Below are 17565 nucleotides of genomic sequence, written 5' to 3'. Positions count from 1 at the left end.
TGGGGGCAAGATCTGCTGCCAGGAAGGGAAAATTTCTTTCTGCGTTGTATATCTCACAGTAACACTTAGCTCATCATAGAAACGTTACCTCTGTATTTCCAAATATCTAATGAATCAATGCTTACATGACAGTATGTTGCATGGCAAATTAGGAAAAGTGGAAAAACAAATCTCAATGTTGATCAAACACTTCCTGCCAGTTTGCTAAAGGAAATTTGACACAGGCTTTCACTAGGATTTTTCCAGCTGCAAAATTGGCCAGGCTCCTAAGATGAAATACTGCAAAATTATGTACCTTTAGAGACACCAAATGGAGACACTGAAAATAACACCTACATCAAATCAACCCAGAATATTATTAACAGAAAGGACTATCACCCGTTTTGCAGCACTCTGTTCAAACTCCTGAACCAAAGGACACATTTTGCTGTTAAACTTAACAAAATCACTTTGAACTGATTTTACACCATTGCCGTTCTTTTCTACTATGGCAACATCTGAATTGAAGAAAACTGTATTCAATATCATAATATAAAAGTCAAAGAAATAGGAGGAAAAAAACCCAACAAAACAAGAAGTGATGAACCTGTCCTGACATTGTCACCTTCCCTGGAATACCACAGGGCAAGATGTATCACATCTCACTGCTCTGTTCAGACTGTTTAGCAGTTTGTATGAGTTAGAAAGGATTCCAAAGCAAGACTTTTTCTTACAAATCAAGTTTAATCCATCTTGTAAGCTCCTTAAAACGACATATTGCACCAACTAGAATAAAACTGAGCCACTTGATAAAGTTGTTGCAAGTGAAGAAGATGGGAAACAATCTCACACCTACATTTCTGCCTCCTTTTATATAAGAACTTTGCTGTAGTTTATATGATAGGGAGGGGAAAAAAAAAAAAAACAGAGCTGAGAACAATTGTGCCTTACTCAAGATTTCCCATATTTTAAGATTTATATGTTCTACATGTGAATAACTATTCCTTCTTCAACATAAATTAACTGTGCAGGAAGAAATTATGCTTGCAGTGATCCCTCTAATAGAATAGTATTAAGTGCCTTCTTACTGGAGAAAGTCATACTCCACAGGAAAAGACTGAATTTCTACAGCGTTTTATATAAGGAAGTATCATTGAATATGGCAGCAACACAAAGGGTAGTAGAAGACATCCCTAGTGGTGTAACCCTGGGCTTGACATTGTGTTTATCAATGTTTAATGCCTCCATTAATTATCTGGACAATGGAAAAAAGTGACCCTCTGCAAGTTTAAGGATAATACAAAACTGACCAATATATCAGGGCTGTTATTCAGAAGTACCTGGACAGGCTGGAGAACTGGGTAGACAGGAACCCCAAATCATAGAATCATTCAGGTTGGAAATACTTTAAAGTTCATCAAGTCCAACCAGAACCTGACCATAGTACCCTAACTAACAACCCTCTGCTAAATCATGTCCCTAAGCACCACATACAAACAAGTTTTTAAATACATCAGAGATGATGACTCAACCACCTCCCTGGTGGCTCCACAGCCCTTTCTGTAAAGAAGTGTTTCCTAACATCAAAACTAAACTTACCTTGGCACAACTTGAGGCCATTTCCCCTCATCCTGTCACTTGTCACCAGTGAGAAGAGGCTTGCCCTGCTCTCAATGTAAGCGCCTTTCAGATACTGGAAGAGAGCGATAAGGTCTCCCCTCAGCCTCCTTTTCCCCAGACTAAACAGCCCCAGTTCCTTCAGCCTCTCCTCATAAGGTTGATTTTCCAAGCCGTTCACAAGCCTTACTACACTTCTTTGGACCTGCTCCAGCACCTCCATGTCCTTTCTGTACTGAGAAGCTCAAAACTGAACACAGTACTCAAGGTGAGTCCTCACAAATGCCAAGTACAGGGGCAGGATGACTTCCCTAGTCCTGCTCACCACCCCATTCCTGATACAAGCCAGGATGCCATTGGCCTTCTTGGCCACCTGTGCACACTGCTGGCTCATATTCAGCTGACTGTCCATCAGTACACCAAGGTCCCTTTCCATCAGGCAGCTTTCCAGCCACTCTTCCCCAAGCTTGTGTGGTCTTGGAGAAAACCAACATGACTGTGAATCAGCAACGCACTCTTGTGGCAAAAAAGGCCAACAGTCTCCTGCATTGCATAACTACCAGTTCATGAGAGGTGAACCTTTAACTAAACACCAGTGAAGATGCATGTGGATTATTGTGGAGTACTAGGAAATGGATTAGGCTCCCCTCTACAAGACAGATAGGAATTACTGGAGCAAGTCCAATGCAGGACCATGAAGATGATTAGGAAGTATCTTTCAGGTGAGGAAAAGCTGAAAGAACTAGTACTGTTCAGCTTGGAGAAGTCTCAGGGGGATGTGATCTACATGTATAAATACCTGATGGGAGGGAATGAAGAGGGGTCCAAACTTTTCCTAAAAGCACCCACTGATAGAAAATGAGAGAATGGTCACAATTTAAAACCCATGAAATTCCATCTGAGCACATGTAAATTGTTTTACTGCACTGGAGGTCAAACACTGGAAGCTATTCACCCAGCAGAAGCTATGCAAAACACAATTCAACACACTCTGACACCTTGCTTTGCTGACCCTTTTGAGAAAGGCCTTGGACACTCAAGAGGTCCTTTCTAACCTAAACCTAATGCTGGGATTCTGTGAAGATATCATAAGAAGTCTCTAAACCTGCACTGATTGCTAAGGCACTAGACTAAGATGGTACTTGTGTTCACTGGTTCACAGATTCCTTTTTCATACACCAAGGCAATTACTTCACATATTATGTTTAGAACCTGCCTAAGTCAGATACTGGCAGGACAAGCAGACAAACAGTGGGAAGAAAAGTTCCTTCCATGACTTCACTTAAAAATAAATCATATGAAGCTTTCTGTATTCTTTTTTTTTTTTTTTCAGTGTCACATTAACAAACTCCAGAAATAGGTTGTACAACCAGTCAGACAACAAAGTCCAATTCCAATTTAAACGTGGGCATTTCTTTTTGAGAAAAATACAGAAAAGACAAGACATATCACTATGTTTCTTTTTTTCCCATTGCGTTGCAGCCCAATTTATTCAGCTAAAAAAAAATATTAAGTCACACTAGAGAGAATAGTGAGAATAGGCAAGTACAACAATTTGCTGCCATATGTGCAACTCAGAGTGTAAAAAATCTTGTCATCTGCAATGGGAATAGAGGTGTCCCTATAAATAAATTCCTAAAATAACTAAAGCATGTATTATTGCATCTATTTATTTTTTAAAATCAGATGAAAAGTAGCTAAGTGCACAAAAATATATTAAAGAAATTGCAAATGTTATAAAAGTACCAGAAAGCAAAGGCATCAAATTATGAGGCCTTTTATATGTGCCACTGGCTTGTTTTAATTCATGCTTTGATTGCCTGAATCTGAGTAGAGAATTTATAGCCCACTATGAAAAGGCACTGAAAGTTGGGGACTATCTAACAGACTGAGTCCAACGCCAATGTCTGAAATGTCTGTAAATGGTCAAAATCAAGCTGTTTTCCTGACTGAAATACATACATTCCATTTCCATGGAACTGGCACCATAATCCTTCAGGCAGTCCTGGTCCTAGAAAAGTTTGCATTTCTCAGGTGATTAAAATCACTCTGCTTTTGGCCGTGTGCTTAAGACCACCACAAAGGCGTGCTGTAATATAATCATGGTGTCTCACCAATGAAGTAACAGAGAACCCAAAGCCAGAACCAATCTTTTAATTGAAACTGAAAAGGTAAGAAAAAGCCAGGGGCTGCAGGCTGAGTCAGAAAACATTGAAGAATTACTGTAGCATCAATGTAGTTTTAATAAAGAAAACTGAAGAAACATTTTTAATTGCAAGATCAACACAGGAACTGTGCAAGGTGGGACCACCTGCTGTTGCTGTACTGCATTGAATATTCAGTATGTATTAAAAAAATAAATTAAGGACTGATAAAACACACAGAAGTTCAATTGCAGCTTTTCCCCTAGAGAAACTGCATGAAAGAAATGCATGTTCCTGTGTGCTGCCTAGCACAAAGGTGCTGACACTGTTAAAGATAATACTGCAATTGAACAGATCAGAAACAAGGCTAAGTACAGAGGCAGCATGGAAAAGGCATGTCTAAACTGCCAGATGTCAAAACAAAAGAGTGAAAACTCTACTGACGTTGTTCACAAAATCATCACAACTAATTCCAGGTACTCCTACTCTAACTGGATGCTTTTGATGCTACTGTGGCTTTTATGAACAAACACATTCATGATATTAATGAGAGGACTGGCATCACTGACATCCCTCTTTCAGTCAACCAGCAACAGAGAGGTGCCACTGCCCCACGTTACTGGGAAGGCTACTCTTCCTTAGACTCATTCCTGGTCCCAGGAGCTCCATGTCCACTAGAAAACGCACAAGAAGAAAAGAGGAAGTCAACATCAGAGCCCAGATTAGAGACTCAGAAAGTGTCAGTGCTCGAAATAGTCAGCCATGACTCTCTCTGCTTAAAGAATAAGGCAAAGCAAGAGCAATAACCAATGCTGTTTTTCAACATGAGAATGCTTCTGTTGCTACAAAGATACAGCCCTACACACAAACACACATCTAAGACCTCTCCGTGCCATTGCAAGAATGAAGCAGCAGATAGGTTATCCTCATGCAGGGTTGGCAGCTCTACAGCAGAAAATAAACCAATGGTCTGTTCTCAGTCCTGTTCTTGGTACATTCCATGGATTCATGGTATATCACAGTTCTTCCGCTTCCCCTCCTACTTACCTTATCTGCACTGTCTACATACATTGAAAGCACACAAGACCAGGGTCTACCTCTGCCTGCACTGTGACTAGCTCAGCAGGATTCAGGCTTTGAGAAGATCAAGTAATACATCTACGTTCGCTTACTGGACCTGTATTGCAACCTCAAGGGAACAGGGAATAACAAAAAGAAAAACTAGAAGTAGAAACAAATAGAAGTTATATCCCTGTTAATTGCAGGGGGTTGGACTAGATGGTTTTCAGAGGTCCCTCCCAACTCCAAGAAGTCTGTGATTCTATACAGTTCCCACAACTCACAAAATGAAGGAAGGTCAGTGGATAAATGGATGCTAAAACTTTAAAACAGGATATGAGTTATTGCTGGTACGTCATCGTGGTTGTTTAGTTAATTAACGTATCACAGTACCTTGCATGCCTGAGATCAATCTCAGATGAGTGTGAAACGGAAAGCATGAAAAACTAAAATTGTATTAAACAATACAAAAATTATACTTCCCAATAAAACATCGAAGTGCATACAGATATTAAGCTTACCTCAGATCCTAAACTGAGAGAGATTATTTCATCCTCAAAAGCAGAATGTGTATCAATATGAGGAGGAATTCCTGCACACACACAGAAAAAGCATCATTATATTAACAGAAAGGTATCCATTCAGAAGTCCTTATGGAATAGGATATATGGCTGAACAAACAAAACTTATCCTAAGGGTGATACTTGCCTTCCAAAACAGCTCAGGACAGGATCAGCCCATCTGATTTACACATCCAGATTAGATGTACAGTTAACTGAAGTCTCTCCTCTAATCAGCAGTAATATCTCAAAGACAGTTCAGAGCACACAAAGGTCCCACTCATCCTCTAAAGACTCCTAATACTTCCTTTGCTGCAGCAAGCACCTGAAATCATCATGTTCTCTTCTCAGCTTTAAACTAACAGTTACATTATACTGGGTGTCTTTGGGCCTTAGATCATCCAGTCTATTTCTCCCTCAGACTCTTCTCCCAGAAGGAATCACCCCAAATTCTCCTTTTATCACTAAGTGAATAACTGTAAAAAGGTTTCAGCTTCAGAATTAGGACCTACATCAAAAAATAGATAATGTCACAGTCAAACCCTGTCCCTCTGCTTCACAGTTCCCAGGAGAAATCTACACACCATTGCTGGGGTTACCTCAATAGAAGTAATACACAGGGATTAGTATATATGAGCAGTTGTGCACATGTGAGAATTTACAAACAGACAGCAATCTCTTTCTAATAAACAAACTGGCATTCCTTGGAGCCTGAGCCACGTTTTAACATAAAAGTGCTGAAAAAGCACTGTGCAAGCCTCACCGCAAGGTGGGGAACTGCAGCCAGCAGAGGAGCAAAGCCTGCAGACAGCTTAGGAGAACTGCAACTACACCTTCCTTCTTCAAACAGATAACAAGTAATTCCTATTTGGTTTATGAAAACACAGGTTCACTTATTAAAAACTCTACTGACATTCACTTTAGACACAACCAAATATCTTGATTGAAAACATTTTTTCCTAACAGAGTCAAACAGCTTTATAAAACATCCTTCCTTATAATATGCCACATTTTACTTTCAGATATAAGTATAATGAATGCCGTTACTTTCAGTAAAAGCAATACAAATGTTTTATGAGGACAATTTCTACTCTGATAGAAAAATGCATCCCTGCTTTTTGAGTCTGATTGCTACGTTTTGATGTTGGCTTGTAACTTTGCTTCAGTATGAAACACTGAAGCTGTGTTCAGATGCACAAAGACATCAGCACAATTCACTGTGCAACAAGAGAACCCTGACTGCTCATTTCAGCATCACCACAACAATTCAAGCATCTTCCTGCTGTCCACACACCACATATGCAGCATAATGTAGGACAGTCACCTAAGCATTCAAAAGTGGATGGTAACATCTAAGTATAAATCTACAATTTTGAACACTGTCAAGATCCTGAAGAAAGGGGCTTCAAAAAGCAATTCATTTAGGGTGTCTTAAATGTGGCCCCTACTGCTTTGCTTAAAGTTCTCAGTCACTTTTTAAAATGTCAATTTTAATGCTCGGCGACAGAATGTGGCTCATAACACAGATAGGGAAGGTAAAATCATAAAATCGAATCATAGAATCACCAAGGTTGGAAAAGACCTAAAAGACCATATGGTCCAACTATTCACCTATTACCAATAGCTCTCACTAAACCACGCCCCTCAACACAACATCCAGTCATTCCTTGAACACCCCCAGGGTTGGTGAGTCCACCACCTCCCTGGGCAGTCCATTCCAATGCCTGACCACCCTTTCTGAGAAGTAATACTTCCTAGTGTCCAGCTTGAATCTCTCCTGCCGTAGCTTGAAACCATTCCCTCTGGTCCTGTCACTAATGACACAAGAGAAGAGGCCGACCTCCAGCTCACTACAACCTCCCTTCAGGAAGTTATAGAGAGCAATAAGATCTCCCCTGAACCCCCTCTTCTCCAGGCTAAATATCGCTGCACTCTATGTTCACTTGTACCCTAGCAATCTGCACTTAAGAAAGGGTATTTTCTTCTCATTTGTTTTGATTTTTAAACACTGCTTCTATTCTTGATAGAAATCAATTCACCTAATCTCAAGTCCCAACCAGAAGTACACAATTTAACAGATTGTCGGATACATAAACAAATGGCACTAGATTTTCAGGCCCCTGTTTGGCAGACACCAAATTAGCTGCCAGACATTGAATCTGAAAGAAAAGTTGCTGTCCCTTTTTCCTAAGGACATATTAGATAGCCATTCTGGAAAGGAAGCTAGATAGTTAGCCTTCATGACTGACCTTAAGTAAAAGCACCGCATACGATTTATTCCCTAGAGGCATCATTAGAAGCAAATTTATCTTCAGAGTAGGATAGATTATAGAAGGAGTAATTTCTTATTTCTAAGATAAGAGAACTCTTCTTGCAGCATATTTAAGAGCCTCTGTATCACACATACTAATGTTATATCACATATACTAACAGCAGGAGATGTTTTCTAGAGACTATATACACAGTACAGGGAAGAAGAGGAGGCTCTGGAAGCAAATGAAGAAGCGCACTTGAGTACAAATCCAAACACATATTTATTCCTGTAACCTCTTATGCCGAATTCCCATATTATGAACTTGCACTTTTGAACACTATTAACTTCTGTATCAATGATACCAAAAACTATATTTCTAAATAGGGCTCAGAAACCAGTGTGAAGACATTAATTATGATTAAACATATTTCTGATCACATAGGAAAAGCATTAAGCAAAGGCTAAAATAGTGTCCCAACAGAAGCTATTCTCTTTAGTTCTATTAAGCTGAAGAGCCTGACATTTTTTTAAAAGATAAACAAATTTACCTTGTCCAGGTTCATATTGATTTACAGTCAGTTGATCAGGTTGATGTTTGATATATCCCTGCTTCAAGCACTTCTCTAAGAACGGGATACAAATTTCAGGAAGACCTATTTATAGAAACAAAGCTTTAAGCAAGACAACTTTGTTTTACATTTTTATCCTTTCCACTTTCATGTTTGTCCTTACAAAGGCATAATGCAATAAACTAAACAATATCAAATCAAAGACAAAATTTCCACCATCCACTAAGTTGCAAGACGAGAAGCAAAATTATTATGCAGAAAGTCAGAAGATACGCAGAAAGCTCACTAAAATATTTATCCCCTAAAAGTCCGCTAATGAATTAGATGAAATATCGCCAAATAAATCTGCTGAAGTCAAGCCGGTTTTGAAAACAGGAATGAATCTTTAGTTTACTATTTCACTCAAGGTTTTAATTTACATTCTGTGGAGTAACACCCACAAGCACAGTAGGTGCTTAAAACATAAGGACTCACTTTGTTTGCTGGGACTAAACAGCTCTAAACTTCAAATAAGCTTGATTCAAACTTTGTCAAAATTGCTTTCTATCCAAAGAAAAATTTTGGTGCGTTTCCAGCAAGCTTCAAGAGCAAGATAAATATATGTTGCAGTTTACACCATAGCCCCAAAGTAATATACAATTTAAACACTAAAATTTGTGTTATGTAACAAAAACTTTAAAGAAAGAAAGAAAGAAATGACATTTACAATCCCAAAAACCTTATTCATTTTGACCTCAGCAAAGGATAGCAACTCCTGGCTGCAAGAGACTTGAAAAACAAGTTTCAAGCACTTACACCAATCAGGAATGAATCCCACTCAACAGCATTGTTCAGCGTGTGCTTTAGATACAGTATTGGTTCTCTTTCTGTTAGCATCTCTACTCTCTTTTAATTAGAATCTCACACTCATACCTGATTGAGACTTACAAGCTTTACATAATGGCTCAAATGTCAGAGCAAAGTAAGTATTATTTAATAGAGAAGTTCTCACCTCCAGGTAAAGGCTTGTCTTTATCAACATCATTGTTATCATAGCGAAACTCATATCCAAAATGTTTTACTCTTCTATGCTTTAAAGTCTTCTGAGCTGTGAGAAGATACAAATTCAAAGATCAGGTGACATAAATAGTTTAGGCAAATTGCTACGCGTCCTTATCTCAACTGATCTTCATTAAACACTCCTTCACTAACAGCTACAACAACATATGTGACCCTTTTCTACATGGCACACAATTGTGCTTTATTACTTTCTGAAAACTCAGCAGGACATCGCATACACTGCTGTTTAAAGTCAAACTGACCGTGCTTTTATATATGCAAGAAGTACAAACTTACTGACCCACATCTAATGCATCTTTATTCATGGCTTAACTTCCAGATGAGCACTTAATTGCTAATCTAAGGACAGAATAAGATCCTTCACTTCGACCAGGCACCAAGTCAACAAAGTTCAACATAACCACTGGTGTTGTTTCAAGGAACAAAACTTACACAGAAACCTTGAACTGGATCCTAGGTCCAATTTATTAAGAGATTTTAATCCCCCAGAACTCAAGCGAAAGAACTAAAGCATCCAAATATGTGTTTTGCTGACTTATTTTGATTTAAAAAAAGAAACTGCTTCTAAGTACTACATAAGCTGTCTATTAAAAAAAAAAAAATCTACTTGTTTCTGGATGTGGCAATCTTATTCAAATAAATATCTATCTGCATATTGATTCATAACACTTGCACCCACTAATTTATCACATGCAATACAAGATCCATTTCTAAAATATAGAGAAATAACACAGAAGGTTTTCAAACAACACACTTGTGAATATGCTGAATTCCTGTAACATGAAACTTCATGAAACAGCAAGATAAAAAGACGGAAGGTCAGAATTTCTTTGATTTTGCCCACCGTTTTGATTATTTTCATCTCCTCTCCAGTCAATACTTTCCAGCATCTTCCTTTCTTCCTCTGAAGAAATAATATTTTCAATGACTTTGAGGCCTGGAGGCAAGTTTGCAGGAACAGAATTCTTCCAGAAAACTGCAGTGCATGGAAAAAGAGCAGACTGACTTAGTGAAGCCACATGATTGCTACAGGAATATTTACTACAGATGGGAATATATTATGGCTGTAGGAATATTTGCTTTAATGCTAAATTGGAGCCTTCACTAAGGACTAACCTGGTGAATCCCTTTCTAAGACAACAAAAAAAGGTTAAGGCCCAAATTTTGCTCCACATTACTGTGTAAATTTCATAAGACTCCAGACTACCCAAACGTAAAGCTGCCTGTGATCCTCCTGTTAAAACAACTGCAAAAAATTTCCAATCATTTGAGGATTCTAGAACTTCAGTGCTTTAACCCCTGCTTATAGATGAAAAGCAGAGTAGCCATGGAATTTTGTTATTCCAACCACCACAGAAAAATATGATTTCTTTTTTTAAAATAACTATTTGACTCCCAGGAAAGCACTTTGTAACCAAACACAGAATCACAGAATTGTAGGGGTTGGAAGGGACCGCTAGAGATCATCGAGTCCAACCCCCCTGCCAAAGCAGGTTCCCTACACCACGTTGCGAGGGAACACAAACACAGAGGACCATAACACAATATCTACAAGAACAAATGCTAGCAGCGAAGGAGCTTTCAGTTTGCTGTCCTAGTTGGCTGGGTACTTTTAGAGCTATTCATTGGATACTGCTGTATTCAATGTACAAACCACAAGGAAGTCTTATACTAAACACCATAAAATGTTACAGAAAGAGACATAGTTCTTGTCCTAGCATACAGTCAGCCAAGTATAAGGAAAAAAGAAACAAGCAGAAATCTTATTCTGTTTATTTTCCATACTGGCACTGAGACAGAGATCACAAGACCATCAACAAAGAGCCCAATAAAGTCCAAACCAAGTCAACGAATCCAGAAATCACCTGGGTCCCAGCTTAATTCTTCAAATCAGAGAACCTTCATGTGCAGCAATGAACGGTCTTGAAACTACTTCAGTAGCTGCCTATCTTATCATGCAACATAAGGACAAAAGGTAATTTTCTATGCTCAATCTTAAAGTCCGGTTTTTATTCTAGCACCCTTTTAGCTACAGTTACAATCTAAGAAGAAAAAAAAGCAGAGAGAAGCGCTATGGAAGAAGTTTACAGATGAGTACAAAAATGATACCTTTTTCAACAAAATTACAATACAAAACAATGTTTTGGTCAGTGTCTTCCGGTGTTACTTCTTTTCCATTCAGGGCATCAAAGGCTTTCTTGGCTTCTTCTGTTGACTCATATTTCACAAATGAATATGGTTTATTTGGTGGCATTAGAAGTGTTTCCACGATTCCATAGTTTTCTACTATCCTGTGCAGTTGATGTCTACTCATTCCATTACCCAGGCCAGCATTGGCAATAACTAGGCTCTAAATGAAGAGAGATAATAAATAAATAAATACAATTACTGATTATTAATTGATCCAAAACAAACTCTACTAAGAGAGTAATTCATATTATAACGGAAAAAAGCAAAGATTACTCATATATTCTACATCTTCATTAGCCTGATATGAGGCTTTTGCAACGTCTATCCAGCACAAATTCTGGGAGAATTTGTAAACTTGCAAAAGCTGTTACAACATCACTTCAGCTTCAAATTGGCATTTGTGTGAAGTGCATCATATGAAAAAAGTGACATTGGCAGATATTATTTCTGAGTTTCCTAAAATGGAATTTTCCTAGAGCCCTGCTGCTGTTCAGTATCAAACACAACAATCTTCAGATACGGTGATTCTTTTTTATTGTTGTTAAGAAAGGCTTTCTAATCTTTGCCAAAGAGCCCTTTTGAGCATAAAGTGACAGATATTCCTTCCCATCTCACCATACTACAACAGGTTCAGAAAAGCAAAGAAAAGAAAGAAACAAAAAATCAGCTTTTATAAACAGAACATTGAGTTCTGTTCCAACACACTTATCTGAGAATTCACCCTCTTGCTTTTATAAACAAAGGGGATTTATGCCCCATCCTTATTAATACAGATTAATTTGAGCACAAAGACTAATTGCTTTACTCAGGGCTTTCACAGTGATTTATGTACAGAATTATCAGAGAATGCAGAAACAAAACAAAAATAGAACCTTTCAAATGACTCTTTTACAAAAGCAAGAAAGAAAGCAACCTTTGCAGTCCCTTTAACAAAACTGTAAGTTCCGTTGACTTTTAGGTAACCATATACTATAAGTAGACATTCAATCTAACCACAGAAGTTAAAAGGAGTCTTAAACTTCTTTTAAAACTAAATGAGGATGCAGACTAGAAGTTTTGATAGAGCTCTGGTGACTCCAAACTACCAGCAATTCCCAGATTGACTACACGTAACACATTTCTAGAAAGCTTCCAATCTTTTCCTTAAATGCTATAAATGCTCTCCGACTTCTGAAAGCAGCTGGTAAAGTGCTCAAAAGTTTCAAATGACAGCATTTCACTTTCCTAAGAGACTGAAAATTAGGTTTAAAACTGAACAGAGGGATCGATAAGAATATTTTAAAACAAGTGCGCATACATGAGACACTGCTGTGATTATGTCTATTGTGATGGCTCTGTTAACGCTTACTTCTTAAACCACATCATGCTGTTTACACTGATCACATTTTTCAAAGGTGATCACACCTCATTATTATTTTCTAGAATCTTACTAATGGAAGGCATAGGTGTACAATGGAAATGAGAAGACGGAAAGCAGTGCTTTCACTGGTTGAAGGCACATTTTCTATGAAGACCTTCACTACACAACAGCGGCACATACAGCAACTGTTCACATTCTTACGACTGAGCAATTTCAGTATAATCAAACTCCTACAAAAACTAAAAGCAATTTACGTATTCAACAAGTTCATCACTAGCACTATTAGTTAGTTACATCTGTCTTTTATTAAAACATTCTGTCGTACATGAGGAGCTTATAGAAATCAAAAATAGTCATTGGATACATTAGACAGACAATTTGGTAGCCGGGGCAGTGACAAGGGGAATAAATCCTGGAGCATGTACTCATCTCCAAACCAAACTAGAAGAATGAAGCCCTACTCCAAAGAACTTCCAAAATCTACAAGATTGTTGGGTCATTATAGGACATGCCCATATGGTGTGAAATTTGAGTGTAAACTAAGCCCAATTTTGTTACAAAGCATAAAGAAGCATTATGTTTCAGAATGGGAAGAACTTGAGGGATAAACAAAGCTACAGTAAATGATGCAGTGTTACAGTATGCTTGAAGTTAACAACTCCCCACAACCCACAGAAGGAAGTAAGACTGTTTAATTTCTCCTCTGTCTGAAACATCTTGCCATGGATGTTTTGTTCCACTGGTATTTACTAGGTACTTCTGATTTGCTGAAACTACTGCAGCAGAACACTAACAGACCAAAAAGCTGGGCAATTTTCTGGTAGGTTAGAGAATAAAGTAACATGATAAAGTTCACTGACTGTCTTAAAAAAAGCAGAATAACCCTCTCTCTTGTTCCTTTTTGTGCGAGGGAAGAGAAAGTTCACCCCTTTTTAACAGCTACAAGTCAGTCAGCCAGTTCAGTTTCTACACAACCATAGCCTAAACCAAATAAGATGAAGAAAACGTGGAAAAGACTTCTAAGGTATACAAGTTTTTTAGCAGGGAATTAAAAGCTGAGTCAAATTATACTTGATGAAAAAGTACATTGGGAAGAAAGATACAAAAGCTAAGGGCCAAAGAAGAAGGGGGAAAAAAAAAACAACCCATGTAGGCCTTTCTTCTGTTTCTCTGTCTCCTTCAAAAAGGTAACATTTTTCATGCTGTGCTGTTCTCCCCAGCCCAGGGAACTACTGCATAAGATTAAAATATATATATATCCATAAGGTGTCACAGTCTCTCCATCAGCATTAAACTGATGAAGTACAGTTCTGCTTTGAAAGCAAAAAGCACAGAAAACCCTCAATCTCAGTAAGAGCTTTTTAAACAATTGCATTTTAGCCAACATATACGTGAGGGCAGAACACAGGTAAGCGGTATTCTCTCATAACACCAAAATCAGAACTGTCAGTCACCTGCGTAGCATGGGACACACACTCAATGCCTTCGTGTCTCATCAGCGTATGCTGGGCTCTGACCTGCTTCCTCAGTATCTTCTTCTTCACTTTGTGGACTTTCAAATGATCTTCAACGTTCTTGCCAGTTTCCATGCCTGTGATCTGGGAAGCAGAAGTAAAAACACCTAGTAAGTGCATGAAAAATGTAATACTTCAGTCTATTACAGAGATGTGGCAGATGTCACTGCCTTTCAAGTCATCTTCAGGAGAGTAATGAGAATTTTAATAGTTCCAGATTTTATAAACTACTGGAGGCTGACACGAAAGTGTTCACAAACTACACTATTCCTCAGTCAATAGCACAGCTTTCCCCCCATCTTGGAAACACTGTTATTTAGCTCCTTTATCAAGGGGATTCTTCCACAAAAGAAATCTTTATAAAAAGATTGCCACATTTTCTAGTTTCTTTTCCTCTTTACTTTTTTATTCACAGCATCTCTATATCCAATTCAAGTTTTTACGCTGCCTGCCCCTCCTGTTTCCATATAACAATTTCAGTTATTGTCTTCTTCTCTTTAAATTTATCTCCTAAGCAGGTCAAGCAAAAATACACACATGAAACTGCCAAGAGATTTGTAATATCTTGGCATCTAAGCTAGTCAATGCCTCAGTGAATGCTCGAGCTGGAGACGAATTGTTCCCATTTTGCCTCCTTTTTCATACCTGCCACTTTCAAGTGAATACAACATTTGAAAAAAAAAAAAAGCTTTTTTTGAGAGGAAAAATAATACCAACAACACATGTCCAACACTTTGATGTTAGAAGACCAGCAACCAGGATGTTCCACACCGCATACACACTTGTACAGCTGAAAATGGTGTCTGTTAATTAACTACTGAATTTAGGGGCAATAGAGCACCATTTACCTGCCAGTGAGCTTCCAAAGTATAACTCACTCACTAATCTTCTCCAGGTTTTGTTGCATCTTTTGCCACCAATATCTACCACTCAGACAACATCACACCCAGCTGAGTTTACCCTCTTCCTTTTTCTCATTCTCACTTCACATCAAAAAACATTGAGGATTTTGTTGTTTCTTTTCAGTTTGTTTTTAAGAAAAAAAAAAAGTTATGTCAATTATTATTATACTTACCTGTTTAAATGTCAGCAGCATTCACAGACTATCATCTATTTGCATTTCTTCCAGCTTGCAAGACAGCAAGGCTGATTCCTGGTACTGCACATATCACAATAACAGGACAATGTACTACTGGAAAATGGGAAAAGTAAATGTTTCATGTTAATACTTGGTGCAGGTTGGTTTTGAATGCCTTAGTAAACATTCTTCTATACAAAATGTACAACTACTGCGTGTGCTGAAAGGATAATTCTTTAAAGGAGATTGGAATGACAACAGCAGTGAGTGGAAATAACAGACTTCAAAAAGCAGCACAATAAACACTGCTTATGAAGACTCAACTCTTCTGCCTCTCTTCTCACCATTTGCTGGTTCCTCCTACTACTCTTACTCTTCCACTCCTAAACCCAACCTTACAGAGAACTCAATTAAAACAATAGTTAAAGATATAAACCGATGACAGCAATAATTTCTGGCAAAGTTACAAACCCAGCAAGTTACTGATATAGTAGGCACCAACAATTCCAAGCTCATATAACTGAGCCCAACAAAGAGACTAATATATAATCCATCCTACCACTAAGAAAAACCTACTAGTTCCTTGGGTCTCTAGTGAGAGCTAATTCAAGCACAACCCAGAAATACACAATGCACACATAATGCAGGAAAAGGTAATCACAACAGTGACTGACCTCTAACATGGAACAGTACCAGAAAAAAAGAGGGGACCACTGAAATTATTTCCCATGGCTTCAGAAGCATATAGAATCTCAATGGATTATAGAGAAAGTCCTTCCTGTAATCTCACTTTTCACTATGAATCTGTTAATAATCGTCTCCTATCTCTCTTCAAAATAACAGCCCTTACTAAGGGCCTTATGCATATTTTATACTCTTGGTCCTTTCTTTAATAATCATTTTCCCTTCCCAAAGGAAAACATGCATGCAATTGGCAGTTCATTCCTTGACAAATATCATACTTGCTTCCAAAGACAAAAAGTTCAAAATAGCTTCATCACCGAGTATTCTTCACCTTAGCTTCAACCAGGTTTAAACACACACAGAGGAAAAGTCAACTGAATCTTCCTTAACTAAATAATGACTAAGAAATCTCACACTTGCTTAGATTAAAAACAAATAAATAAAATCACAGTGAGTTTACATCTCACTCAAGGAAGAAAGAATACAGTTAAAAACAAAGGGCAAAGTTAAAATGCCCATTCATAAGCAGCCAAAAGACAGACTGGATCACAGTCTGACCAGCCCAGCCTTTTTTGACATAGTCAGGTGAAAGAAGGACAACAGTTCCACTGTGTGCAGGTTCCAATGAGGAGGCATAAGCAGCGTCAAACTGTTTCACACAAAAGCATAAGAAATACAACTTGGAACCAGGCAAATCTGGCTCAGAAGTAGTTTGGAGGTTACCTGTGTTTGAGGCCAGGATGGGTGGAGCCCCAGGTAGCCTTATCTAGCAGTTGGCAGGGGGTTAGAGCTTAATCATCTTTAAGGTCTCTTCCAACATAAGCCATCCTATGATTCTATCTGTATTTTCCAGACCAAGCAGTCTCTGCAAAACAGACCCAGATGGAAGAACAGGTGAGCGGCTCAGGCCCTCACACTGAGCCCACATAACCTCAACAGGGTGATTCCACCTGATCCTAGGTGAAAGCAGCTCAAATAGGCCTCAGGGTTAAAGCCTACTGCTTTAATAAAGGCACTCGCTGCCCGGCCCCTCTCTCAGCTGGGAGAGCAGCACAACGGCAGCCGCCAGCGAGGGGAGCGCCGGGCCCGGCTCTGAAGTTGGGAATGGGGTCAGCGCCCCTGTACACAACAACCCCACCTCCCTGCAACCCCGCCACACACACTACCTGTCTGCAGGCCGCCATCTTGGGGCGGGCACACGCCGCTCCGCCCGCCGTCATGGCGGCGCCCCGCCCTGCGGGTGGGTCCGTGCAGGGTGTGAGGCCGGGATCCCTTCTTTGCCGAGCTGGTTCAGCGGGGAAAGCGGGCAGCTGTGATGCTCTCGGTGAGCTCTGAAGGGTTTTCCCGAGCTGTGGCAACCGCCGCATTAAAGAGGAGCCGGGACCTGTGCTGGGGTGGCAGCTGCTTTCTTGCTCAGCTCCGGCAGACTCACGCTTGTTTTTCTCCACTGAAGAGAAATTCCACTTGCCATCTTTGACCCATGCTGGGCACACAAAGC

General features: G+C 39.1%; 1 protein-coding gene across 3 annotated transcripts in view; it reads right to left on the bottom strand.

The window, feature by feature from the left end:
* ALKBH8 (alkB homolog 8, tRNA methyltransferase) overlaps positions 1 to 16905 on the bottom strand; it is a 45330-nt gene extending 28425 nt beyond the window's left edge. Inside the window, exons 1-8 of one of the 3 annotated variants that reach the window (XM_015852227.2) lie at positions 16791 to 16905; positions 15381 to 15497; positions 14246 to 14389; positions 11351 to 11591; positions 10086 to 10217; positions 9174 to 9269; positions 8162 to 8266; positions 5321 to 5391 (exon numbers count right to left, since the gene is read on the bottom strand). In XM_015852227.2, coding sequence (XP_015707713.1) covers positions 5321 to 5391; positions 8162 to 8266; positions 9174 to 9269; positions 10086 to 10217; positions 11351 to 11591; positions 14246 to 14389; positions 15381 to 15401 — 810 coding nt within the window. In that variant the 5' untranslated portion in view covers positions 15402 to 15497; positions 16791 to 16905. Of the gene's footprint in view, positions 1 to 5320; positions 5392 to 8161; positions 8267 to 9173; positions 9270 to 10085; positions 10218 to 11350; positions 11592 to 14245; positions 14390 to 15380; positions 15498 to 16790 lie in introns of those variants that run through there. The other 2 variants (XM_032442176.1, XM_032442177.1) reach the window with 2 other exon arrangements.
* Between the last annotated feature and the right edge of the window lie 660 nt (positions 16906 to 17565).

This window comes from Coturnix japonica, chromosome 1, assembly GCF_001577835.2.
Source record: "Coturnix japonica isolate 7356 chromosome 1, Coturnix japonica 2.1, whole genome shotgun sequence".
Taxonomy (NCBI): Eukaryota; Metazoa; Chordata; class Aves; order Galliformes; family Phasianidae; genus Coturnix; species Coturnix japonica.
The sequence above is the reverse complement of the archived record's forward strand: the minus strand, read 5'-3'. Positions and strand labels throughout refer to the sequence as shown.